At 49.0% G+C, this 25,437-nt stretch overlaps 5 protein-coding genes across 5 annotated transcripts; 2 read left to right on the top strand and 3 right to left on the bottom strand.

The window, feature by feature from the left end:
* Nucleotides 1-1,374: 1,374 nt before the first annotated feature.
* BC939DRAFT_447048 (uncharacterized protein) lies at nt 1,375-2,426 on the bottom strand. The gene is made up of 3 exons (XM_051555041.1): nt 2,221-2,426; nt 1,798-2,154; nt 1,375-1,706 (listed from the first exon to the last, which is right to left on the bottom strand). Exons 1-3 carry the CDS (start codon nt 2,280-2,282, stop codon nt 1,436-1,438), a joined length of 690 nt encoding a protein of 229 aa, XP_051413645.1. The 5' UTR covers nt 2,283-2,426; the 3' UTR covers nt 1,375-1,435.
* Nucleotides 2,427-3,144: 718 nt separating this feature from the next.
* On the bottom strand, nt 3,145-4,143 carry BC939DRAFT_475838 (uncharacterized protein; the record flags this gene model as incomplete). Its single annotated transcript, XM_051558537.1, has 1 exon — nt 3,145-4,143. One exon carries the CDS (start codon nt 4,141-4,143, stop codon nt 3,145-3,147), a length of 999 nt encoding a protein of 332 aa, XP_051413644.1.
* A 7,297-nt stretch (nt 4,144-11,440) lies between these two features.
* Nucleotides 11,441-13,049, top strand: BC939DRAFT_491809 (uncharacterized protein). The gene is made up of 2 exons (XM_051559502.1): nt 11,441-11,677; nt 11,784-13,049. The coding sequence occupies exon 2, from the start codon at nt 11,817-11,819 to the stop codon at nt 12,621-12,623; it is 807 nt and encodes a 268-aa protein (XP_051413643.1). The 5' UTR covers nt 11,441-11,677; nt 11,784-11,816; the 3' UTR covers nt 12,624-13,049.
* A 2,212-nt stretch (nt 13,050-15,261) lies between these two features.
* Nucleotides 15,262-17,717, bottom strand: BC939DRAFT_115255 (uncharacterized protein). The gene is made up of 2 exons (XM_051549953.1): nt 17,630-17,717; nt 15,262-17,515 (listed from the first exon to the last, which is right to left on the bottom strand). Exon 2 carries the CDS (start codon nt 17,339-17,341, stop codon nt 15,677-15,679), a length of 1,665 nt encoding a protein of 554 aa, XP_051413642.1. The 5' UTR covers nt 17,342-17,515; nt 17,630-17,717; the 3' UTR covers nt 15,262-15,676.
* A 721-nt stretch (nt 17,718-18,438) lies between these two features.
* On the top strand, nt 18,439-21,867 carry BC939DRAFT_115189 (uncharacterized protein). The gene is made up of 6 exons (XM_051549952.1): nt 18,439-18,585; nt 18,743-18,757; nt 18,875-18,973; nt 19,207-19,360; nt 20,058-20,827; nt 20,904-21,867. The coding sequence occupies exons 1-6, from the start codon at nt 18,582-18,584 to the stop codon at nt 21,680-21,682; spliced, it is 1,821 nt and encodes a 606-aa protein (XP_051413641.1). The 5' UTR covers nt 18,439-18,581; the 3' UTR covers nt 21,683-21,867.
* Nucleotides 21,868-25,437: the final 3,570 nt, after the last annotated feature.

Below are 25,437 nucleotides of genomic sequence, written 5' to 3'. Positions count from 1 at the left end.
CATTGTTTGCAGCGGTCTCCGGAGCAATCAGTGGCCGTGGATGAGAGCTCATCATCGCTTCGACTCCCAGATGCTACAAGCTGTGCGTCTTGACCTGCCGTCCAAGTTTCGGCTCCTACCTGCTTTGGCCGTAAGTATCATTGTTCTTGCTCAATCTGCTCTGGTCTGTTCTTCAATGACTGTAGGCTTTGTCCAATTGCCTCGCTTCCCAACCGACTCCATGACTAAGAAATATATGGAGCAGCGTGCTTCGTCTTTGCCACCCGCTTCGTCCTTGTCTAGCTCATTACAGGATTTCATGGCTGCCTCTCCCAGCTAGTTCACGTTGCCTTTAGGATCTTCAAGCCTCGTCTTCGTCGTCCGTCTCTCATTCGCAGTCTGTAACTCCGAGCCATCATGGACAAGGAAACGGCTTTTTGAATGCAACAACCATACTACATCTGCGACGAGGTAGACCGCCATACCTAACGCCCATCAATTAAATACAGTTGGATATGCTGTGGCACTCTCAATTATTAAATGCGGTTAGATATGCAAACAATTGTGCGCTGAGAAAAGCCTTGCCACCTGTCGCGTAAACGTCACCAAAATGCTGCAATCTATCCTCGCTGAAAGTCTCATAGCTCAGGTTCAGAAGCACTCTCCTCTCGTTCTCACGAGCTACTCCGCATTCAACGCGTGAAGTTATGGTCGGCGCGTTAAAGTTTGGACGTGGCGCTCCAATCAGAGGTGACAAAATGCGACGCAGCTGTTTCCTTGGATCGATGTGTTCTTTATATTTTTACGGTGCTGATCAGCATCCGCGTTCTCAAAGCATTCCCGGCCCTGTCCCCCCTCTTTTTTATGGAGACATGGTACGCAAAATTGTTGCGTCCAACTACTGGAAACGTACGGCTGATACTGAAATGGCTAGAGTCAAATGGTCAATGAGTTTTCTGTGGCGGTAACCGCAATTTCTCACTTTTTCTCGCGGAAGATCTAGAAAAATAAACATCTTTCTTTCTCGTCAGCTCCCGAATCCAAATGTACATTAAAAATCACTTTCCATTTCCAACTGGAATTTTGGCGCGACGGAGGTAAAATGAGTCGCGCGTCCTGACGTCGTCGAAGTCAGTGACGACCATGGGGTGGTCGCTGCTGATGGATGCCTGGGGTTTCTCCATATAGTCCTACAAGGGATGAGCTATTAGAATAAAGATATGACTTGTCGACTACAGTACCATAGAGCTTATGTGAATAATACCTTTGCCGCAGCCAATGCAGGCAACGCTGAATGTAACGCCGCGAGCCCTCCCGGGCAAGTGGGCACCTGGAAGCTTCCCAAAACCTTTGGAATATATAAGGCTTCATGCGTCAGGCCCATTGCCATGATCTCGAAGAAGGAGTCTTGCAAACGATGATGGTTACAGCGGTTAGCCTCCAGACAAATGGATATTTAATTGCTCGGGCGATTCATGACATGATTTTGAACCGTACCTTGAACGACCACGCCGATGACAACGGGATCCTCGACCCTTTTTCTCAGCATCATGTTCAGCGAGAGCTTCATCATGCCAAGCCTCTGCCTATCCTTCGCCATCTTTTTCAAGCTGGCTCCGGGTCTTTTGACTTCTGCTACAACCAAAGGCAGGTTTGATTTCATCGCGAGGAAATCTGGAGAAAGGTCCTCTATGTGGTCGGGAGGTGTTGATAGGCGATATTGATTCCTAAATCAGAAGAATAAAATACTGGTGTTCAACTTTCAGCGAATATGAACATTCATTACCAAAATATCACTACTACAACACATGCACTCACCACCCTGTGGTTAGGTTAACATTACTGAAAAACGCAGTGAAAATAGGATCCACAAAATGTTTCTGGTAAGTGCCCTCGTTCTCACTGCCTCCATTGCTACGATTCCAAAGAGCGCCCGAAGCACTAAGCAACTGGATGGCCAAAAACATTGGGCTTTCCCACCCTCCCCGTCTTGTGATGTCTGCGAGAGTTTCATCAAGCTGGTTCTTGCCGTTGAGAGCAGAAGTTGAGCATTCGTCAAGAAGAACCCTGTCTTGCATAACAGGAGGGGACATATTCACTCTGAGAATTTTTGCTACGACGTCTTTTGGAAGGCACGTAAGCATGAAGTCCTCAATGAATATAAAATTGAGTGCCCTAGAACAAAAGATGTGTTAGTAGTATTTCTTCAACTCACTCTAATCACCAACGGACAAAACTTACAGTAGATCATGGACATGTATGAGGTCGCTTTCCAGCGGAATTAACTGCTCGCGTTTAGCCATTAATGTGCTCGTGATATCAATATCATCAAGGACAAAATGAGGTCCATTGACTTTACTGGAAGTCGGTCCCGGTCCTTCGAGGTTGGTCCACCGCCAGCAAGGAATTTCTTCTTCCTTCTTCCGAGGCAAGTATTCTTGATCGTCGGATTCAGAGCTTAGATCAGACTGGGTGACCTGCTCAGGTCGTCGGTGGGTCTGCTTCAGATTCTTGAAAAACCTACGTTTTGAAGGCTTATAGGCCTCAGCCTGAAGTTCACATATAAGATGCTTTGGACGCGTATCTCACTTGTCTTCAGCAAAAGCTAGGGCACAGAATATCAGAAATACCTTTAAATATTTTTTAAGCAATTTTTGTTGCTCTTCGCTGCCCCACATTCGCCGCATATCGCTTGCAAGTTCGACGTGGCCCATGTCGAAGGCTTCGGTCGCAACAGCCAAGTACGCTCCTCTCATTTTTTTCTCTCTGATGATTGAAAATACATTGGCGAATGTGGTCAACTCTTGGTCCTTACACTTTTCTTGAAATTCCGATAAAGTAATGCGATGGTCCAAGGAAGTGTGGGTGTGGGCGCTTGCATTATCGCTGGTACTCTTTTGACGCCGGATCCTCTCACTGCTTCGAATGCCGGTTCGAGTACTAAAGATGCCCTTGACGTTGATCATTTTGGTATCGTGGAATTAGAAGTAGAGTGGTGCTGTTGATTTCGTTAGGATTGGGATTGATGCGTTGACATTGAGGTTCGTGGGATTTTATGGTATTTATACAAGAGCTACTCTGCATTATGCACGCACGGTGAAATTGGTTTTTTCAACGCAATAGACCAAGAACGGGAGGCAAAGCGCATGGGCCTGCAGAAACATATTAGATAGGGCTATCCGGAGAAACTCTGGGATAAGGAGTCTTGCAGCCCTCAAACGACTCGAAGTTCTCAAGCTCTGCAGTCATTTTGAGTAAACAGGCCTTTCGTTCCTTGATATAATTCGCATAAGACGTCTTGCCCGTCATTGTACGGTCATAGCCCAATTCCAATCCCTCGCGTATAGTTTTGTAAGTCTCGTAACTAAAAATTCTTGGATCCAGCGCCTCAGCGGCCTGCCTCAAAAGTTCACCCCGCTCCTCTGGTTCGATGACTGTTGGTGGAGCCGCAGGGGACACATCGTTGCATGTGAGATCTGTGTTGACAGACGAAGCTGAGCATCCCGACGATGGAGCCTCATCTACTCCATAGTTTATAAACCTGGCCTCGTTTTGGCGACCAACCCTCCGTATATAAGTCATGGTCGGAAGGTCATTAGGCCGGGGATAGTGATAATCCACGTCGTCAAGGTCGTCGTCGTCTAAGTCGTCGTTGTCAAAGTCGCTGCCGTTTCCGTGATCCATAGCAATTCTCCGAGCTCGTGGACTACCCCCAATTGGGACAGAGACAGGCTTAAAGAAGTGAGCAAACGCTGGATTGGCCTTTAGTGATTCCATTCCTGCCTCAATAATTGAACCACAATGCAGCTCACGGCTCAACCGGCCAAAGTGCATCTCACGCGTGTCGGCGTGAGAAAGGAGTTCGGTTTGTCGATCGCGTGGGAGGCTTGCAAAATCCTCCATCACAAACAGCGACGCTGCCACTAATGGCGGCTTCCGATCCAATGATGCGGTGTCATCCTCAAAAGGGTTCCTCATAGATGAATGGTCAAGGTTGTCCATTTCAGGGAGAAAAGGGAGCGGCGTTGAGCGGGTTCTGAGGGAATCCATGTCCTCTTCGGAGACAGCGACTGACCAATGGGCAATAGAATCTCGGGTGAAAAGTACTAAGGACTGGTCCTCCTCAATCACGTCGAAAATCTGAGAATTGCTCAGATTGGACATGTCCTCAGACTTGCGCTTGATGTTCCCCTGCTCGATACTAAGCTGAATGACCTTTAAAGCTCGCTTAACTGCCCGACTCCCCTCAAAGGATGTGGAAAGAAGGGCCTTTTGTCGCTCGTTGAACAAAGGAACATGCCCAAAACAGTGGCGAATCGTTTCTGGCGTTACAAGATTCCAAGCCTGAACAACATGTTTCCAAGCAGTTTTGTTGTCGATGTTCCATTTGCCTTTTTGGCCCTTATGGCGGAGCACCAACGTCGATAGTGCCAGGAAGTCTTGATAGTAATGCTTGAATACAGCGATCATTCCGGCATCCAGAGGCTGCGTCATTGATGTCGAGTTTTTGGGTAAAGTAACAATCCTGATGTTCGGAATCTCGGCCAAAAACGTTGGGTCGGTGATAATGAGGTGGCCTGGGGCGTTATCCAGAAGCAACAGAACCTTGCGGCCAGGTGTGCGAGCCACGATATCTGCCTGAAAGCGTCGCAACCAGCCTGCAAAGACAGGCTTCCGCATGTAACCAACACGCGGCTCGCCATCAGGCTGCACTTCTATCTGCATCTTTGTGAGCTCAGATAATCCGAGTGGCCTGTGTAGACCTATGTTTGTTGTATTATAGTAAGAATTAAGGTCGTTTTGCAAGAAGTAGGGGACCATGTTTTTAATGCCCCATGTACTTACTCAGGATGAATAACCTGCGTTTATCAGTACCAGCTGCGTTCGCGCAGAACAAAATGGAGATGCGATCGCACTTTGCCGGCTTAACACCGGATACCTTGATGATGTCTAGCGTCCAACTAGACAACCACTTCAAGTACACCCCCGTCTCATCACAGTTGTAAATGTCTTCCAGGTCGTACTTGTCCAGCTCCTCTGTAATCTTCTCCACTTCATCCTTGATCTTATCCCAAGAAACAGACGCAGCTTCGCCTTTCATCTTATGATACTTGAGGTCCCAGCATTCGATGAACTTGTTTAGCCAACCCTCAGACCAAGTGGGTTCATTACCCCGACCATCCTTCAAGGGCGGATGATCGACCCGCCACGCCCTGTAAACCTCCTGTGCCAGCAGGCGCAACACTTTAGTATTGACTGGAATGAACCGCTCCCGAAAATAGATAAGCCATTCCCGAAGCAGATATTCCAGTGGAGCAAATGGCCGTGATTGCACCCTCGTCCGGCGATCTGTAGTCACCGCTGGCATCACTGACTTGAGACCCTGAAGTTTTTCCCGGTTTTTCAGCAAACGACTGACTTGCTTCGGCTTCGCGTGCCCTGCCTCGAACCTCCTGACGCTAGGGTTCACCCCCAACGATATACAGTTTTCCTCCATCGATCGTATTTGTCGAGAAGGGCTAATTGTTCTTTCCATGTCAATTGCTGACCCTGCGGTTTCTTGGTCGTGACGGAGGGTTTTGAATGAATAGGACGGAGCCGGGCGGTGGGTACAATTTTCAAGCGTGGAGATGGAGGCATTTTGTTGGATGAATAGGACCGATGCTTCGATGAAAGAGTATCTGGATGCAAAGGGATACCGGTAGCTGTGATATGACCGTCAGTAGCTGTCTCAGCGCTCCACAGATCATTCTTGACTAACTCTTGAATACCTACCTTGCGCTACTGGTGCACAGATATAGCCTCTCGAGGAAGAGTGGGGAAGAGTGAGAAAGAGTGGGAAAGAGGGAGGAAACGTGGTCGAAACAGTGGTCGAAGTGTGGTTGCTCAATTTATGCGTGTACATTTATGTGGCCAGGTTAAAATCATCAGCAAGGAAAAATGGTTTGCATATCTAACCGCATTTAATAATTGAGAGTGCCACAGCATATCCAACTGTATTTAATTGATGGGCGTTAGGTATGGCGGTCTACCTCGTCGCAGATGTAGTATGGTTGTTGCATTCAAAAAGCCGTTTCCTTGTCCATGATGGCTCGGAGTTACAGACTGCGAATGAGAGACGGACGACGAAGACGAGGCTTGAAGATCCTAAAGGCAACGTGAACTAGCTGGGAGAGGCAGCCATGAAATCCTGTAATGAGCTAGACAAGGACGAAGCGGGTGGCAAAGACGAAGCACGCTGCTCCATATATTTCTTAGTCATGGAGTCGGTTGGGAAGCGAGGCAATTGGACAAAGCCTACAGTCATTGAAGAACAGACCAGAGCAGATTGAGCAAGAACAATGATACTTACGGCCAAAGCAGGTAGGAGCCGAAACTTGGACGGCAGGTCAAGACGCACAGCTTGTAGCATCTGGGAGTCGAAGCGATGATGAGCTCTCATCCACGGCCACTGATTGCTCCGGAGACCGCTGCAAACAATGCAAGCATCAGCTTATCTCTGAAAAGAGTAGGAGACCTTGGCTAATATTGTTCAAGGCAGCGGCACCACCCCTAGTGAACCATAATCCTGGCCGCCTAGGCGAGGCGACCAAACTCTCTACAGAACGTAGACCGAAACGTCCGGAGCTACCTCAAAGGGCCTCGCTGCAGACGCTCTAATCTCGTTTGCTCAAGAGGGCTGTGGCCAGAGGGTGGCAAACTTCAGAGGCAACCGCAAACAACTCGATCTCTAGCCGCAGTCGGCGGCGCATGAGATCGAGCTGTTTCGTGGACAAGAGCTCCAGGTAAAGACTTGACGTGTGCATGCGCGCTATGATGAGAGCTGAGACTTATAAGACTCTGAAGGCAAGAGCTTGACAGGCAGAATATAATCGACGGTTACCCTTGCTTGCACTTGTTTGGTGTGTTATGGGTCATGGAGTATAGTCATGATGATGGTGATGGGGAAAAAGACAGAGCGAAAGGGTGACGTATAATCTTTTGTTCACTTAACTTCAAGCTTGGACTTAAGTAAACTTCGCCCCTTATTGAATACTAAATTGAATTACAGCCAATCATATGCTCAGAAATATAGAAAATTCACTTAGTGTCCCATTTTGCCTCTCCAACTGAGAGGGGAGTGTACATGTACTGTGACGATATTTTGCAAAAAAAGATCCTAATTTACATTAAATCAGTGCGAATTGAATTGAATCCTAGTGCTTTACAATAGAGACCACTATAAGGATTGGGAAACCAGGACCCAGATGTTGTTTACTGAACAAACGCGTCGCACTCAGGCACACTCAGACACTCCACCCACTCCATCCACCATCATTCTCGACAAAGTCTACAGCAATGGAGCACCCACACACCCCATATACCCACGGCCCCAGCAGCCGAGCTGGCTCTTCTTCCCAAAACCCAATTCCTAATGGTAAATGCACGCTCATCTTCAATGACAATCGACGCGACATTCGTCTAGACGGAGCACGTCCATGGCAGACTGGCGCTCAACGGTTCGCTCTCCTTTCGCCTACATGTCTGCATAGCAGCGTTGTCCGTCGGCGGTTCCGACAGAGGAGAGGAGCTGGAGGAGCTGGAAGAGGTGGAGCAAGAGATGGTACCCGAGACTCTTTTCGAAGGCCTCATTACTCCCTCCTGTGATGAGGTTGTCGACATGGGTCATGGCCCTTCCATGCAACCGCAATTCTCTCAACAACATGCAACCCAGCAACACCTGTCACCAAGAGCTCTAGAGAAATCTGTTCACCGTGAGATGTATCCTCGGCCCTCGGCCTTGCTTTCCAGCGGTTCCAGCGAGGCGTCCTCCTCTACATTGGTGACCAGCCTGTCGTCCCGCACGCGAAGCCGGCAAACAATATCCCAGGTCCAGGAGGGTCTGCGAGAACAACGTCGACGAGCTGTGGAGAACTCTCTGGCCGAGGCAGGAGTAGAAATGGAGCTTGCGGATGGACAGGTTTCAGGACAGAGATTAGGAATGATGATGAACACGCTGGCAGAACAAGAAATCGACCTTATGATCCAGCAAGAACGCCAGGCACTTTTGACCAAATCGACCGTATCAATGTACGAACGATACCAGCGGCATTGGGTGGTAAGTGTGAGGTTCGCACTGCCTCTAATACCTTATACTCGCAACAAGCACGCGTAAAACCTAATGAACCTGACCTAATGCTTGACTTCTATCTCTCCAGGAGTGGTGCCGTCGAAAAGGATACCCAGATATCAACGTTTACTGCAAGAAGTTTCAGCGATATATGGCTGAGAATGTTGCTGAGGAGCCAGACCCTATGAAAGGTATCGAACCTTTACGCGCCAACCCAAAGGTCCGATCTCAGCAACGGCTGGCGTACGATCCAAACCTGCCCCTGCCTTCCTACGAAACGGTGGATGCGTATATCAAGGCCGCCATCGATCTTTATGTCAGCCAGAAATCCGACTCCTCAAACAAGGCCATGCAAAACGAGCCCCACCCACGCTCCGCTCATGTCCGGACGCTCATGAAGAAGTATCAGCTAAGAGTGGCCGCGCTGAAGAAATCTATGGTCTCGACCGATCTGACCTTTGACGAGGGAAACGACTTGGAGGTGTTGAGGCAGACGATGAAGACAGCTTGGACCCACAAGTACCGGCATCTAGGCGGTGGAAGGAAGCACGATGTCGTTGGCCTCCGCACTCGGCTTAACGCTGTATGGTCCCACTATATGGTAATGCGCGGTGAAAACATGAGGATGGCTACATTGGCTGACCTCGCCACTCACACCGTCAATCAAGGAAACTCTGGAGGACAAAGTGTTGTTGGTATCTCTCTTTCGATGCTACGAGGGAAAACGAACCGCGAGGGCAAGGAGAATAAAGGAGTTATAGTGCGAAGCAAGGATGTTGAGGTCTGCCCCGTCGGTGCCTTCGTACTCTACCTCTATGAACTGTGGATGGTATGATCTCTCTCCTCTATTCCTCTATTTTTTTTTAATTTTTTTCCTTAATTTTTTTTTTTAATTTTTTTTTTTAATTTTTTTTAATTTTTTTTTTTTTCGCGCTCATAACAATCGCCTTTTCATTTCTTCCTTTGTAGCATCCAAGAAGCCCTCCGGATTTCAACGAACACTCCTGGAGCGAGATCTTCATCCTATATGCAGGAGGGGATCCGTTGAAGCAGTTGTCACACAGTGCACAGTACAGGCATGCCGCCACAATGTGGAATAAATCGGCCAACCCAACGAACAAGCCCACTCATGCGCATCGAGGTTCTGAAGCGCGCCATGCTCTCGCGGCCGGGGCGGACATCGCCTCAATTGCGCAAGCTGGACACTGGAGCGTTGATCGCGTGGCGACACATTATCTGGACCGACATTCTGCGCAGGTGGCTCTGAAAATGGCCGGGTGCACATTGCCAGGGGAGCGTCTATGGCTCGCGCGAAATACTCTCATCCCGCCTATTGACCTTCAGCGACAAGTCTTCCCATTTATCGAACACTACTTCACGGATTCCGAGGATTGGCTCGTATGGACTTCCAATATCATGATGGATCGCGATATATTCGAGGATCGGCCTTCCAACACCAGGATGAAAATTCTGAGCCAGGACATCCCCAAGCTGCGCATCCTTCTTCTATTGACACATCTGCGCAAAGTCCTTCTTCAAGACGCTGCGGTTCTCATCAATCTTCGAACTTCCGAATTTCGTTACGGCGAGCACCACATCTTCAGAGATCGTTTATTTGGCAGCACTCTATTCTTGAGGTTCCAGGAACGCTTACTTCACAGCATAGAAACTACACGCTCCCCGGTATCGGACAGCCTTGCCGCAAACGCTCCAGCCATCAACCACGAATTCCGCTCGCTGCACATGCGAGATGAGCAGAATAACCGCGTACTCAACGAGCTCCTCAAGACCACATCTGCTGTAAGAAACGAGCAGAGAGAAGACCTCATGGAGGCTACCTCCACCATTAAGGCTCGAATCGACGATCGATTCAGCGCTCTCGTCAGCTTTGCCTTCGACATATCATCTGGCCTCACTCAAGCGATAACCAATTTATCTCAGAGGGAGCAGCAGGGAGCAGATCAAGGGCGTCAACCACAGAGTCAACAGAACTTGAATGGCTTACGACAACTTCAACAGGATCAAATGCAGGGGTTGCAGCTACTCCGAAATCTGGGACCCAGCCCGCAACTAGCGCAAGCGCAAGAGCTGTACATCCAGCTTATAGAGAAAACGCAACAGCTAATTCAGCCCCAAGGACATCAGCTATTGCATACGCTCCAGCCGCATGTTCGTGTTCAACGTTCTCAAGTAGAACGACAACTGCCGGGTGAAGAACAAGAAACAGCGGCGGAGCAGGAGCAAGCGGTGGTGGAACAAGAAGATGAGCAGGAACAGCAATCGGAAATCCATCAGGAAGCCACCTTGCATCTACCGGACCAGGAACAGGCGCTTCAACCGCCAGAGCATCAACCACAGCCTGAAGAGCATGACATAGAGGACCAAATGGACCAAATGGAAGAAGCGCTGGCGTACCCTAGATATCAACCACCTTTTATTGCTGACCACATCATGCTTGGACGCGACGATCCTCTTCGAGACCAATGGAAGGAGTGGTTCTTTGGACTGAATGGGCAACCATCACTTTGGCAACTCAACAAGCACTACAAGTCCAAGTGGCGGAAGGGGAGCGACCAGAAAGCTAACACGCGGTCAAAGCAATTCTACTACAAGAGGCGTCTGATCCGCTCGGTGTTGAAAACCTCCTTGCGGATGCCTGGGTCCACATTGGAGTTGAGGGTTGAAGCAGCTCTACAATCAGTAGAAGAGCAGCTCCAAACGATGTCTATGAACCGGTACGTGAAAACACTTGACGTAGAGAGATAGAAAGTGAATAAAAAAAGCTTGCCATTATGACCATTAAGACGTGCAACATGCGACATGAGAATGGAGATGAGATGGTGCAGCCAGCCTTTTTTTTTTTTTTTTTTTTTTTATTCTACAGACCTACAGACAGTAGAAAAAAGTGAGTGCATTGTATTGGGATCCTAATACTACACTAGGGGGAATCCAGAGTAATATCCCCCAAGTATTTCTTTCGAATTTGGGATACTGGCACAGTTCCCCCATCCAAAAATTTTTTAGGACCCCAATAGGAAATATACTGTGCTGTACTAATACCATCCATGAACTCCATTTCCAGTCTTTGCATTAGTGACCACCGCGGTGATTCCGCTCAACGCATCTTGCCTGGGACCATCACAGCGGGCGCGAATTCTATAGTTGCACTGTACCATGCATGGGCTCTATCATCTGTCTTTGCATTGGCGCCCACTGTGATGACTCCGCTCAACGCTTCCTGCCTAGGACAGTTGCTGTGAGCGTGCATTTCATAGCCGAACTGTACCATGCATGAGCTTCATCATTTTAGACAAAAAAAAACATGGACTCCATCATCGATTTTCGCATTGTCTCTCGGCGTAGTCACTCCACTCGACATTTCTTAACCAAGATCGCTGGTCCGAGGACTTGCAAGGATCGCTCCACGAGTGATTTCCTTAGTCGCGTTGCAATGCACCATGGATAGCCCCTTCCAGAATCAAAATCATATAAAACGGAGCCCTTATTGAACTACAGGATCCACCAAACCGACAATCCATCCCCTCCCTCAACTGGTCTTTTGCCAGTTCTGTCCCTACCTTACGACGCGTAAATACATGCATCATTCGATGTTCCCTCCCCCCCTCCCTTGTAATTATCGATCTTGTGAAATGGACTCTAACACTATCTTCTATTTTGTATCTTCCATCCTCAGCATCCTTGGCCTTAGTTGAGGCCCAACAAACCCATGAAACCTCCGACTCTGAAATCGCTCCGAGCTCTGCTCGCTTTGGTCTTGCTCATCTCTCAAGCCCTCTCTGTCAAACTCCACCGAGAAACCTTCAACAGCGTTGGTTCATTGCCCGAAGTCGTGGTCGGAGTGGCCGCGAAAACGGCGCTCCAACTTGGCAACCAGCTTTTTCAGTTGACAGGCGCGCCTTACTTCACCGGCTTCTTCGATGAGAGGGTCTACTTCCGTGTCGGTTCAGTGGGATATGTCGTATCGATGCATCTTAACCCAATCATGGACAACATGACCTCTAGGTCCTACATAGGCGGCCAACTCACTGCGGCCGACGTTGCCCAATCCGCGCTCGAACTGGTGAAATGGATGGAAGATCTAAGAAAGGGGAAGACAATGTATCCTTATGGGGCTATAGGATACGAATCAGACAACAGTTGTGCCCTGGGAGGCCTCTTCTATGACATCTATCAGGACAACCGATCCCTTCCCCCTCTGTGGTCCAACAATGTTCACCGCGCGAACAGGAACAAGACCGGTGTCCTCTCCGGCGGTTTCCCTCCCCTAGTCCTCACTAACTTGGCCAGGGACGATCTCCTCCCCAGAGCACCAAAGACCAATGGTCAACAGCTCTGCTCGCGTGCCGATAACGTCTGGGCGGCCTGTAAAGGCTCAGACACCATTGTCTCTGGGACTATACTCGGTCCTGGTCAGAGCCTCTACTCCGAACTGGGCGCACGTCTCTATGTGGAGAAGGGCGGCAACCTGTGTCTCTACTATTATAAGCCAGATCCTGTCAACTACTGGTGCTAGAACCATGGTCTGGACTGGTCAGGCAAGAACTTTGGTGTCTTTCTCAACGCTAGCGGACAAGTCTGTCTCATCCGCCTCGATAACAGCAACGAGAACGCCTATTGCACCCAACCCAGTGGTGGAATGGACAGGTACAGGATGACCCTGCAGAACGACGGCAACTTGGTCGTCTATCAGGGCATCAACGGGGATGCTCTCTGGTCCAGCCGCTCGGACATCTTTCGAGCTGGTGGACCTAAAGCATGCACACACCGAGTTCTTGCATAGAAACAATATCCCCCATCATAAACAGTAGTCGGAGGGATATCCGAGGATGCTTAAGATAAACTCAGTGCTCCGTTTCCTCTGACGAGTACTTGCTGCGATAGAATAACCATTCGAGATAGAAGTACAGTAGCTACCTAAAGATAGCTAACGAAAGGCCCCCACTAAACTAATCTAATGTAAAAATGAGGAACCAAATACCTATTATGCACATTCTGAGTTGCATGGTTTCTAACACTTGAGCCGGGGCCCAAGACCGCTACGCAACCTGTCGGGTTCGATGGGTCCTCTTCTAGTCAAGATTACGGGCCAATATGAGTTTTATCCTCCTCCCTCTCCCCATCTCGTTCAACACCACCTTTCCCTAGAGATGATCTACTAGGTGGCTGTCTGCTCTCCTCCTCGCCGCCGCCGTAACCTTCTCTTGGGGCTGTTGTCTCACAAAGCCCTGGGTCTCACCTCCTTCCTGGACTCCGGCTTTCTTCATCCTCGCGCATATGCCCTCGGACTTTTCTCATGCCACTGTGGCACTACATCGCTCCTTCCATAGCTCCTCTCGGTCAAAAGCCTCAACTTGTTTTACAAAATGTCCAACCAGGTAAGCCGTGATATTTTCGACGTCTTCAAGAGCAGCGCCCAATCCGTTATCGGGAACTTTGGTACGAGTCCGTGATATATGTCCGTCGTTATCGAGAGCCTGGTAGGAGGTGCTGCCTGTTGTACGTTTTCTTGATCCTGTGGGACCGATGGTTACAATCCGTAAGGCTGGCGAAAAAACCCCCTGGCGGATTTTTCTCATGTATGATAGCAAAGCTGGATCGCCACTCCACTTCTTCTCACTGCAAAATAAACTATTACTTGGCGTTGTTGATTGTTACGGTTTGGGCGCAGCAATAAAAAAAAAAAAAAAAAAAAAGAGAGAGAGAGAGAGGGTGTCTCTTGCAGGTGCAAGAAAATGGCACCTGTTGCTAGCATAGCTATCAAGTCTCATTATCGCCTTTTGTTTCGGTATACATTCGAGGACGCCATTGTTTTAACGGCTCTCGTTCTGCTTTTTGCCCTCTACTGCTATGTTCACAGGAGATTGGCATCCACGACCTTTTCTCTTTGAGTCTGATCACGAAGCACTCATATGCCAGCCGGTTCTCATCCGATTCATCCGATTCATAACACCGCAAATCGATGAAATAACTTAGATATACGCTATCTCTGCTTATCAACGAGATTTTGCACAAAGTCCATGTATCTTAGCAACCTCGGTTTCTTCAACTTAGACAGTTACTTCAGGGGCCCATCGGAGAGGAACATTTTCTCGAAGTTGGATTAGAGATTTCATTCTCCCAACCTAGTCAGTTGTCCGATCTCAGGTGAGCCATAATGCATAAAGCGACTCATTATGTCCGTACTCGGATGCATTCAATGAGCGCTTTTGAAATCTCTATAGGGATATCAATGAAATGGCAATTGTTTTAGTCCATGGCAGACTCGCTGCTTCGGCGCCGCCTGATCTATCTCTGAGCTATGATCGAATCGTTCTACAGAGTCAGCGATTGCCCTCAGGGAATGCAGTATTCGAAGGTTGCTCAAAGGGTCCGCAAGGTCTATTGCTTGTGCCAAGTGGTTCGCGAATGTTCCTGGATGGAGATCGGCAATGTGCTTTTGAATGAGCGGCTTGAGTATGCCAAAGGCACGAGCACGTAGCGTCTCTTCCCATCGTGTGCTCCGCTGCAGATGCAGCCGCCGCCGCTTCTTTGCGTCTAAGCAGGCGCACCAGTCGCACAGCGAGTTCCGATGGGTGATGCTCAATGAGCGCACCGCAATTAAAATTCCTCAGGCGTGGACAGTAGCCCCCTCGAGAATGGATGCAGTCTCTACTATCCTTCGACTATACAGTCGAAGGAATCTGGGCGCTCCAAGTCGAGGACTGCACGGCAGAAACGAAGATAAAAAGGCCAATTGATGATCTGGACGCGACACGGCGACGCCGGTTCTTACACTCGAGCCTTTGACATCTGCTCCATTGCAAATGTGGCGGCCCCACACCTCTCTATTTCCTACCCTGCCATCACTCTTCGTCCATAGCACTGGAAGCGTCGCGGTCTTTGAAAATGTAGGGTTCAATCTGTTGAAGTCGCCACAAAGCTAGATAAGTTCCTGGATGTAGGCCATAGTGGCGAATTCGTTACATTTGAAGGCGAGAATCTGGAGTTTAAGAGGGTGCGAAAGCGTCTGGAGAAGTTGATTGTAAACTTGCTAATGGCCGAACGAGAAATCAGTTCTGAGGGTTTGAAAACCGTTCGGCATGGTTCTCAGGAGCAATTTGAGCGTTTTGAATCCGTTAGGTCCAAGTACCGGAGATTGGGAAGAGGCCAGATGGTTTCCTCTGCCGTCTGTTTACCATCCCAGCTGAGAAGTTTTTGAATGAGATCGTGGTGCCTTACTAGGGCTGAAGACTCGATGGCGGGAAGTTTTCGCCACCTAAAAATACGCTAGAGTATAGGTATAGGTCATCGAAACATCCCCGCGAGACGAGGTCGCGCTGTACCAAACCATAGTTCGAAAGGCGTTGGGTGATCATGTTCTTGAGAAGTGGAATGTCAAAGATTGTTAACTTCACTATATCGGTGCGGCTAAGAACGTGAGTCAGTGGCCAAAAAAATAGCATGAGAATGAGGATGGGGACGAAGATCACGACGGGAACGAGGGCATGGAGAAGCGGTACATAGGAACAGCGCTTGTTCCAGCAGAAGAGCGAGTAACGTTAATTACTGTGAAAATGGCTATCATTGCTAGTCGACTTGCAACCATGGCCGGTTTGCCAGCAAAGTCTCCGTAAATGCGTGAAGTGCATGCCTATCAGATGCCTCAAGCCTTTCCTTCGCGAACCCGTTAAGCATCCCGACATGGATCAGCCTTGGCCAGTGTTCAATCATCCACTCTGCCACCCTTGTCCCGATTTGGAACCTGATAGGGAATAGACGCTCAAAGTAACATGCCCTTAGCTGCTTTAATCCCGCCAGTAAACCAAGATAGCCGCCCTCCAACTGCCAAAGATCCACATCGGAAGTCTGCAGCCTCCACTGCTGCAGCTTGGTCAGTATGCCAATCTGAGAGAACAAGTAGGTCATGCAACTGTCTGCGGGAGAGCCCTTCCAAGCAGGGGCGCGGAACTGATTGTCGTCGCATATCAGATCTATATTCAGCTCCAGGATTCTCAACTCTAGACAAATCCACTGTTTTTGAAGGAGCACAGCCTGGGTATCGGTGCGCGTGTACTCCAAGACCGCATACAGCGATCGTAATTTTGGAAGACTGGTCATTAGGTGAATGAAATTCGTTGTCGACATGCATAGTTTCGAGAAATCGACGGTCGTCAGCGACCCTACATGATGATTGCTGAGGGCAAGGATAGACTGTTCGTTGAATTCCACCGCGCGACTCAACGTCAGTTTCTCAAGACCGTGCCTAAATCCATTGTCGCTGCAGCCATTGCCACTGTCATGTCCGAGTAGCCGTAGAAAGTCCGCCTGTAGCGCTGCTGTGTTGTCATTTCTCCGAATGTATCCCATGCGCACATCCTTCAGTTTTGTGCAGTACCTGTCCTCGCTGAAGAGACTCACAACCTGGGGCAGGGTATCCTCATGATGGATTCTGATCAAATGCAGCATCTCCAGGTTCGGGCATCGCCTCAGGAGGGGCACGATGATAGCAGGCTCTTGATTCGCGTTAGAGATGCGTATGGACAACGCACGGATGCGCATATCTTGCATCTGGTCCATGGCAACCTTGGCGGTCCGACAACTCTCAATTTGATGTGCAATTCCATCCCCATAGTTATGGTAGTGCCCGACATGAGAAGGCATGTCGTCTCCAAACTTAAGATGGAGAGAATCGTAATACTGGCAGGCCTCGATAATTTGCTGGATAGAGTTAGGATCGGTGAATTCGCGGCAAGACAGGTCGAGGTTCATCAGGGCAGGGTGCGATCGCAGCGTATCAATCAATTGCTGGAGAACACTTTCTTGACTGAGAGAGAGCGTTAATTTGACGCATCGGAGAGATGGGGTTGCCTTGATAAAACGCAAGACTTGATCTTCGTTGCAAGGCGTGCCGTAATCTGGTGTATGGTCCAGTGACTGCAGATTCGGGAATGGGACCGAGGCAAGTGAGATCGAGGCCAGATACTTGTGGAATGCAGTGACAGATAGGACATAATGTTGGTTGGTTATGAGAGCGGAGATGTGAGGTGTGCTGCGTGCGAAGTTAAGGGTGCGCCAGAGTGCTGGGCTGAACCAGGCCAACCAATCCTTGGAGACCAGGGTGCATTGGACCAAGTCGTGCTCGGAGAGGTACTGTGTGATCTCGTCTTTTAGAAGTTGAATGTCAAAGAGGGACAGTTGTGCCATTGGAATGGGATTGAGATTTAGGGAGTGAGGCCGATCAGAAGGATGCATGTGTGTTTGGGTCAGGGAAGGTCCTGCTGTGGTCAATGTCTCAAAATAAGGTTGCAGAAGTTCTGATTCGCTGGTTGGAATGGCCAAGGAGGCGCCAGAGGGGCAAAAGTGAACTGGCGACCATTCGGTCTACCAAGTTCCGGACAGCTGCCTCTTTCGAAAAGAAAGAGTTTGCTGTGCCAATCATCCAGTATTATGATGACCATAGAAGAGAAGTCCTTGTAAGCATCTCAGCTATTCATAGTACTGTCCTACAGACATCAAGGAAGCTGTGATACCATGGCCAACCTTGTTCCAGCAATGGAAAGAAATGTGTCCTCACAGACGGATAAGACAACTCTGAGTGCTGATCAGTGTCTCAGCATAGGATCCAAACACGTCCAGGGTTGCTGTAAAGCTCCGGAATGTTTTTTGTTCTTTCTGTTCCTGAATACACGCTCCACCCATGTACATGCTTCGTTTGACCTGGTTCATGCAATTGGCCAATGGGAACATTGTATCCAAGCAGGGTGCTGAGAAAAGTACTCACGTGACCTCGCTTCCTTCTTTGCCACTGATTTGGTTCCCTTTCCCATTTCCATTCCCACCTCGCTTTCTCACTCACTCTCGTGTCGCAGCAGAAGCAGTTGAGAGAAGGAAGCAAGCGGACTGCCCTCGTACGTCTTTGCTTCGATAAGTCCTCTGCTGCACTCCCTTTTTTTTTTCTCACCCGTTCCGCTGATTCACATTCCTCCCGACTCTCTTTTCTTTTCTGTCGAACTCATTCCACTGTTGTTCTCAACCGAATCTCACCCTACAGCACCGTTCCCCACTTCCACTCCCCTCCTCTTTCTCTCTTCCTCTCTCCTCCATCCCTGGTCCTTGCTTGTCCTTGCTGATTCGCCTGCGACTCACACTGTGCGCGACTCTTTGTCCCATTCTTTTCTTCCCACCCACCCGTACCTCTTCCTCCATTCACTCTCTTACTACTCCTTCAGTGATATACCATCAACTGCATCTTGCGATCCACTTCACACCGATACGCCCTCGTTCGTATTATCTCTTCTTGAACCCACTCATTTTCACACACCTGTACACTCCGAACCTATACTCTTGCAACAGAAAAAAAAGCGCACTTCAGATCCCTCAGTTCTCACGCGGGGAAGAGATTCTCATCCCGACAGATTCGATCGATCCCTCTACACTCCGGCTTTATTATTCCCGCAGCTCAACCAGAAAGTGATTGCAGACACAATTCCGCATGGGTATGCGTTACGCTCGACACTGATTTGGTTCACCAAGTAGATTGTTCACTCTGTCTCAGTTGCCGATCGACTAACAAGCTTCTTCTTTTATCTGTTTTGCACACGTTCTCACTCGCCCCGACTGTTGCTTGCCATCCTTTGCTTCTAACCGATGCAGCTCGTGGCATTCCTTGTAAGAATCGACCCTTAGAATGTACATTCGTTGTTCCTTATTGACGACCGCTACAATAGTGACTAACAGTCTACTCTTTCTTGATCTCGTTCCCTTGATTCCGCCACCGGTCTATAGCATCCCCTAGGAGAAGCCATCGTGGCGGCTACCACAAGAGCAAGAAGGTCGTCGAGGAGGACGATGGCGGCCAAACACGCTGCGTGTGCAATCAGCAACGTAAGAGTCTACCATTCCCTTTGTTGGTGTCGATTATTTGGAACTGTATCAATTGCACACTGAAACAGTGGCATTCTGCCGTGCTACTGCACACTGTTCCCTTCCAGCGCGTGCACTGCCTGCTGTATTGCGCATGAGAGCATTCCAACCTGAATGGATGTTGAATTCGATTTAGGTGCTGCAGAGATTCTGCTTTGACTGGCTGACATGAATGCTGTTTTTTTTTTGAATAGATCATGAGGGTGTTATGATCCAATGCGAGACCTGCAAGGTGTGGCAGCACTGTCCCTGTGTGGGACTGGGCGACGGCGAAGTGACTCCGGACAAGTATTACTGCGACTCTTGCCGCCCCGAGAACCATCCGTACAGGGTCCAAGACGGCCAGCTGTAAGTATTTCTTCTGGACAAGAGAGAGAGAGCCTCTATTGCACTTCCCCTTTCACCCACGCTGTACTGGCTTGCTTTTACCTTTCTTTAATGTGCTTTGATATTTTCAAGCTGCCAATGACTCCGGAGAGCTGGTGCATGGTCTCGTACATCCTAAAACATGTGGGCAAAGTCCAGTCACCACAGCCTTTTTAACACTGGCTCTCAATTGCTCATGGACGATTTGAACATTTCTGATACAAAAACCCTTAATCATTTTTGTGGGTGGGTATCGTGCAAGGCTATCAAGCTGCGCAGACATGTTCACCGGTTTTTTTTAACGTCCTTTGAAAGCTTTCTCTCCTCATCACTCCAATTCATTGACCATTATCATTCAAAAACACATGAAATAATATGGAATCGCTGTGAAAAGGTTGTCCGCGATTCTCTGCGGCTGTAGTTGCTTTTATGGACACAGCAAGCTCGTGGTCCTGCGTGGAGTATGGGTTGGATCCTTTGATAAGAAGCCTGGAATGATATAGGCGACCGAGGAGGCGCAATTGCTCAAACAGCTTAAGGGATATTGTCTATGTACGAGACCTTTCATCCGGGGCCATGGCATAAAAGTATTCAAAAAGGAGTCTGGCCAATGTTCAATTTAATCCATTGGTTCCTCCGCTTCAGATTATACTTACCGCCTTTTGGCTTTGTCCCATAGAATCTCAACTCCGGCTGCAACTGGTCCGAAAGCAAAGTCGTCCAAAAAGAGAAGTACCATGAACTCTAAAGACGCCTTGTTCTCAGCAGACTCCGCAACAACACATTCTCACCACAGCAAGAACAAGAGCGAAGAGGACACGAATGTCTCTGCAAGCAAACGAAGCAATGACACCGACGATGATAGCATAAACACTACCAACAAGTCCAATGGCCATACACGATCTTCGAAACGTCGGAGGAAGAATGTGAGCAACATTGACGACAGCGAAGATACGAACGAGGATGCCACCCATGGGTTGAATGGATATCATCATGATGATCAAAGTTCGGAGGCAACAGACAAGGACTCGGAGACACCATTAAACTCCACAGCCGCCTCATTAAAGAGAGTAACAAAGGGTAAGGGCTCTTCAAAGTCCAAGAAAGCGGGTTCTACCAAACCGTCGATAGCTCATTCCCCGCCAGACTCACCTCAAGCCAAGGACGAGGAGTCGAGCCATCCTAACGACGAGCAAGGCGCAGAGCCGTCTCGAGCACCTTCCCCACAGCAGGCACATCCTGCTGGCCGACGGACCGGTGGGAAGAAGAACAGTCGCCCCTCGGAGGATGAACCCATTGCGGACAACAGATCCACCGTCAGCGCATCAAGCAAGAGGAGAAAGCTAGCCAAATCAGAGACACCCTCACCAGAGGCATCCTCGTCTGCTGTCGATCACGACAATGAACCGCATCGAGCGGTTGGTAATGAATCCATTGCGGACTCGCATGGTATGTGATACCCAAAGTTCTTTATTTCGCCATTATACTTGACACGACAAGGTCTAACGTGTGTGTGGTTCAATAGATGCCTCCGCGAATTCTGTGCCTGGTTCCGGCAATAGCGTCACCAATAACGGCTGTATTAATAACGATACAGCATTGTCATCACCAACTACGGCGACGAACAAGAGGACAGGTTCTCGCAAGAATGCCGGCCATTACCACCATCACTATAAGGCCAATTCGGACTCTCCTACGCCCTCTGGTACTCCACAGCCGATGCAGCCAGCCCCGCCAGCCAAGGTTAAATACCCATCTACCAGAATGTCGTTCAAGGACATGAACAAGCGGGCACAAAATCTCCTGGACTATATCAGCCGGGTACAAGTAGAGATGGTGGAACTGAAGATCAAAAACAGTAATCACAGCTCAGTCTCGCCCACTGCCGATGCTGTCGCAACACCTCGGCAGGCTGGACTCCAGGTGCAATTGCATGAGCAGGCTACAGGATCGACTGAAACTCCAGATACGCATTGGTTGTCAACGCCACCACAATCTGTGCATGAGCTATCACACGGTGATTTCTTGGAGCAGAAAGCCCAATTGAAGCAGGTTGACCTGCCTTGCTCATCATCGAGTACTGGTACGGGATCTGAGAAAAGCAAAGCACCCATGACACCGCCACACCAACTGAATGGTTATGGCAGTGGCGATTCCATGGAATCGACCGTCGAGTCCCACATTGGTTGTAATGGGGCTCAATTGGGTCTTGCTATCATGCCGGTGACCAGCCTGGATCTGATGGACAAGCTGTCGGGAGATTTGGTCCGTTTCCAGGAGAGGTTTGGACACTATGTGGAGTAACATGACCGCTGTCAGGAGGGTCCTAAGAGGAAGGCCAAGGCACCGATATACAGTTCTATCTATTCAGTGTACAACGAGAGAGCACCATACCTACCGCTTTTATTTTTTCATCCTTATTGTTTTTTTTCTTTCGAGGCCGATCATTATCTTGTTCCCGCTGTTGCTGCTTGCGGTCTATTTTGCTTTTTCGCTTGTAGTTTTAATAGCATTACCGCTTCATTTTCCTTGTCTTTTTGCTGCTGCTCTTTGTTCTCTTTTGGTCCATAATTTTTTGTACTATTACTCAGTCAGGTCCTCATTTGCTTATTATATCTCTCCCCCTGTAGTTGTATCACCAGCGCCTCTTCCCAAAACTCTTGAATTCGTCGATCAATCCAATAAATCGTAGTTTGATATAAGATTCCTTGATATGGACGAGGTACGACAAAGCTGTGTGCTGGAAGATGATGTAAGGGGTAATAAGAGAAGGGAAGGAACCGACATAGAAGAGATGCTGCTCACTGATTTCGCTTCCTCTTGTCCCCTGCCCATGAGCTTGTGACTGTTTCGATATCGCTCAGAGGCTGGACGCGAACAACGTGTTTGTGGGAAAAGCTGCGCGGCTGAGATACGGAGACGAGAGAGGGGTAAGTTAACATGCCACGCTATTCCCCAGGCCATGCGAAAGAAAAGACCACTTGTCACATGAAACCCCAGGAACCATCTTGGCCCGGTCGTCATAGCTCGAGAACCCAGGGGACGGGGAATAGTACAAATGTGCATCATCATTGAGGAGGTCGCTGTGCACTTTTGAGGTGGATGGATGTGGCACAGACTTGCCAGGAAGACATATAGACTATATTCTCTTGACTTATTTGGCGTATATTCCAGATGTGCAGCATAGCATGAACTGCATCAAATACACCCCTCGATAAACTCGACAAAGCGTAGGATTCAAGGCTAGGCAACCCCGCAAATGACTTTCTCTCTTCTACTCTTCATATCGTACAAGTCAACGGAGGACAATTGTGGATAGATCTGTTCCCTTCTCAGAATCTTCCGGACCGGCTTCTTGGACCCAATCCTCTGTTGCTGATGATGATTCATGGTCTCAACATCTAAACGCTATCAAAAACAAGAAGAAAAAAAATAGGGTCCAGTTCCTTATCGCGTAGCATGCGCCGGTTGACCCAGTAGATTTTTTTGTATACAGCCAATCTCTAATAAGGACGAAGATCGTCCGTAGGTGGCTAGGAAGACACGAGTGTTCGGCGACTCGTGCGCTATTTCTTGCAAACACGTTGTTTACAACCGAAAAATAAATAAAAAAAAATGGAGTTGTGAACAAGCTGGGCGGGTCAGGAGTCAGTCGAAGGTCAGGCCTTGTCTTCCTCTCCTTTAACTGATGTTTTTTTACTCCTTTGACTCTGGACTAGCAGGCTATGTCCTGGCCAAGCCGTACTGGCCTGCAACATGAGGGGCCTAGAGGGTTGCAGGGGGTTGAGCAGCTCCCTTCCTTTATATATCTTCAAGGAGTGGACATACAGTGCACGAATGAGCGATGCGCAATGGAATGGACGCTCAATGACTTTGGTACCTATAACCCACTGCAATGGTCGCTTTAATCAATCTGTTTTTCCATTGACGACGCGAAGAGGCCATGCTCTCGTCCTATGCAACCTTGTACTTCTGTGGTAACCTAGCACATGCATACATTACGCCCGCCTTCTCTCCCTTTGTCGTTCTAGTCTTCTAGTCCGAGTCGCCGTTGTATTGTATCAATAAATAAATGCTCCCATGTGTGGGCAATTAGTCGCACACGAATGCAGTCGCAGACACATGGCACCAAGAGGAGGGAAAACATAGATGCAGGACAAACGATGGTTAAGATAGAAGATGTCCAAACAGACATACCCTTGCTCCGTATGGCTAATAAAACAATCTTGCAGAGTACCCACATACACCATGCTGAGCCAGCACGCTCAGAAGAACTAAAGGAGTTTGTACAACTCGAGTACCTATCTTGTCCGGTTCCCATACCTATAGTCCTAACTTCCATTTTCGTGTTGACATCCATCCTCGCGCAAGAAGTAGGAAGAAGACATACGGGCGGAGATAATGACTGGCGCATGGCTTTATGTGTCTTTGTCTGCTCGCCGCATCTTGTCTTTTTGATATCTTTCACGATCCATTTCTCGACCGACCTTCTCCTACCTTCCTTTCCTGCCGTTCCTTTTCATCCTCGGTTCTCTCCTGCCGCTATTTTCTTCCTTCCACCCTTTCAGTCAATTAGACAAAGTTTATTATATACCCAAGAATACTTTCACGCCGTACGCACACTTATACATTCATACACACATATACAGCAGAATTTAGTCATGGGAGCTAATCTTTCTTCAGAAGACTACGAGTCCAACGACAAGGAGGTCTTTCAGTCATATCGAATCCCACCCAAGGCCTACAAGAAAAAACTCAGTTCCAAGGATAACAAGAGCGCAAGCGACTCTTCAGTACCCGTCTCTCCATCTTCTGTCGAGTTCAACTCACTCCCCTTCGGCAGGAGCGGGGCCCAGGGTCAGCAACTGCGTCATGGAAGCCATCATCAACAGCAGAGATACCGGTCAGGATCATTGTCATCGTCACTGAACAAAGGAAGGAAGGATCGACCCATCTCGCACCCACCCTCAATACTCTCTAACACCTCATCCACGTCCTCACTCAACCTATCGATTGTCAACGCAGCGGTTGCAGCCGGTTCACCTACACCTTCGCTCTACCCTTATTCTAACGGTGTTGTCAGTGCACCACTGCCTATTATGGTTAACGGGGCAGGCGTTGGAGTCGGCAGTGTCGGAACCGGCTCCCGCACCAACAGCGGCTATTCTATCGGCTCTGAATCCTTTGATCTTGCACACTCTGTCGGCTCCGGTCTGGGCAGAGCAACATATGTGAACGGCAAGATGGTCGAGGTGGGATTTCATGGCAGCCAACTATCCCAGAAACCAGCTCCCATGTACCTGCACAATAACTATACCGTCCAAGACTTTATTTCATATCAGCAACAGCAGCAACAGAACTTCCTCGAGCAGCAGCAGTTTGAATACCAGCAGATGCTGGTGCTTCAGCAACAGCAACAACAGCTGAGGCAGCAGTACCAACAGCAGCAACAACAGCTTTTACTACAGCAGCAGTTCCAACAGCAGCAATACAGTACAGCAACGTCGCACCCTTCACAAGATCATGTATCGCAACAGATTATGGGGGTGGCTCTCCAGACAAAAACTCGACGACCTGCTCGTCATCCGGATCGAATCCCCAATAGTAATAGCCACAACCGCAACATTAGTCAATCCATCGCTATTCCCTCGACCTCGTCCTCCTCGCTGCTGCGCCAACCGCATGTGCCGTCGTCTCCATCAGCACGGCATAACATACACCGGTCGCCCACACTCGCCAACACGCCCACTCACCACTATGGCACCTCCCCAACAGTATCCCTCAGTTCCAGTCATAACGGCGTAGCATCCTCGTTCTCGAGCACAGGATCACATTATCAGAACATACTGGCTATGACCAGTGCCTCTCCGCCCTCATCCTCGTCATCTTCATTATCTACATCTGGAGTTGAGAACGGAACAGGTCAGAATCACTACTCTCATAACCAGCCATCCAATGCGGCAGTCGTGCCGACCTCTGCTGCATCAGCGGCACCGAAAGCGAACAAGTTGGGACTATTACTTGAGGAGCTTGCGGCCAAGGTTCTTCCACCGAGGCGA

The sequence above is a fragment of the Gamsiella multidivaricata genome, assembly GCF_025024155.1.
Source record: "Gamsiella multidivaricata strain RSA 2152 chromosome Unknown BC939scaffold_22, whole genome shotgun sequence".
NCBI lineage: Eukaryota > Fungi > Mortierellomycota > Mortierellomycetes > Mortierellales > Mortierellaceae > Gamsiella > Gamsiella multidivaricata.
Note: the sequence above shows the minus strand (reverse complement) of the source record. Positions and strands in the feature narration are given on the sequence as shown.

Coding starts and splice junctions, on each gene's coding strand:
- BC939DRAFT_447048 (XM_051555041.1), bottom strand. CDS start 2,282: ATGGCTAAACGCGAGCAGTTAATTCCGCTGGAAAGCGACCTCATACAT. Junction 2,155..2,220: donor ATACATGTCCATGATCTACT/GTAAGTTTTGTC, acceptor CTTTTGTTCTAG/GGCACTCAATTTTATATTCA. Junction 1,707..1,797: donor GTTAACCTAACCACAGGGTG/GTGAGTGCATGT, acceptor CTTCTGATTTAG/GAATCAATATCGCCTATCAA.
- BC939DRAFT_491809 (XM_051559502.1), top strand. CDS start 11,817: ATGAAACCTCCGACTCTGAAATCGCTCCGAGCTCTGCTCGCTTTGGTC.
- BC939DRAFT_115255 (XM_051549953.1), bottom strand. CDS start 17,341: ATGCATCCTTCTGATCGGCCTCACTCCCTAAATCTCAATCCCATTCCA.
- BC939DRAFT_115189 (XM_051549952.1), top strand. Junction 18,974..19,206: donor CTGCGTGTGCAATCAGCAAC/GTAAGAGTCTAC, acceptor TTTTTTGAATAG/ATCATGAGGGTGTTATGATC. Junction 19,361..20,057: donor AGGGTCCAAGACGGCCAGCT/GTAAGTATTTCT, acceptor TTTGTCCCATAG/AATCTCAACTCCGGCTGCAA.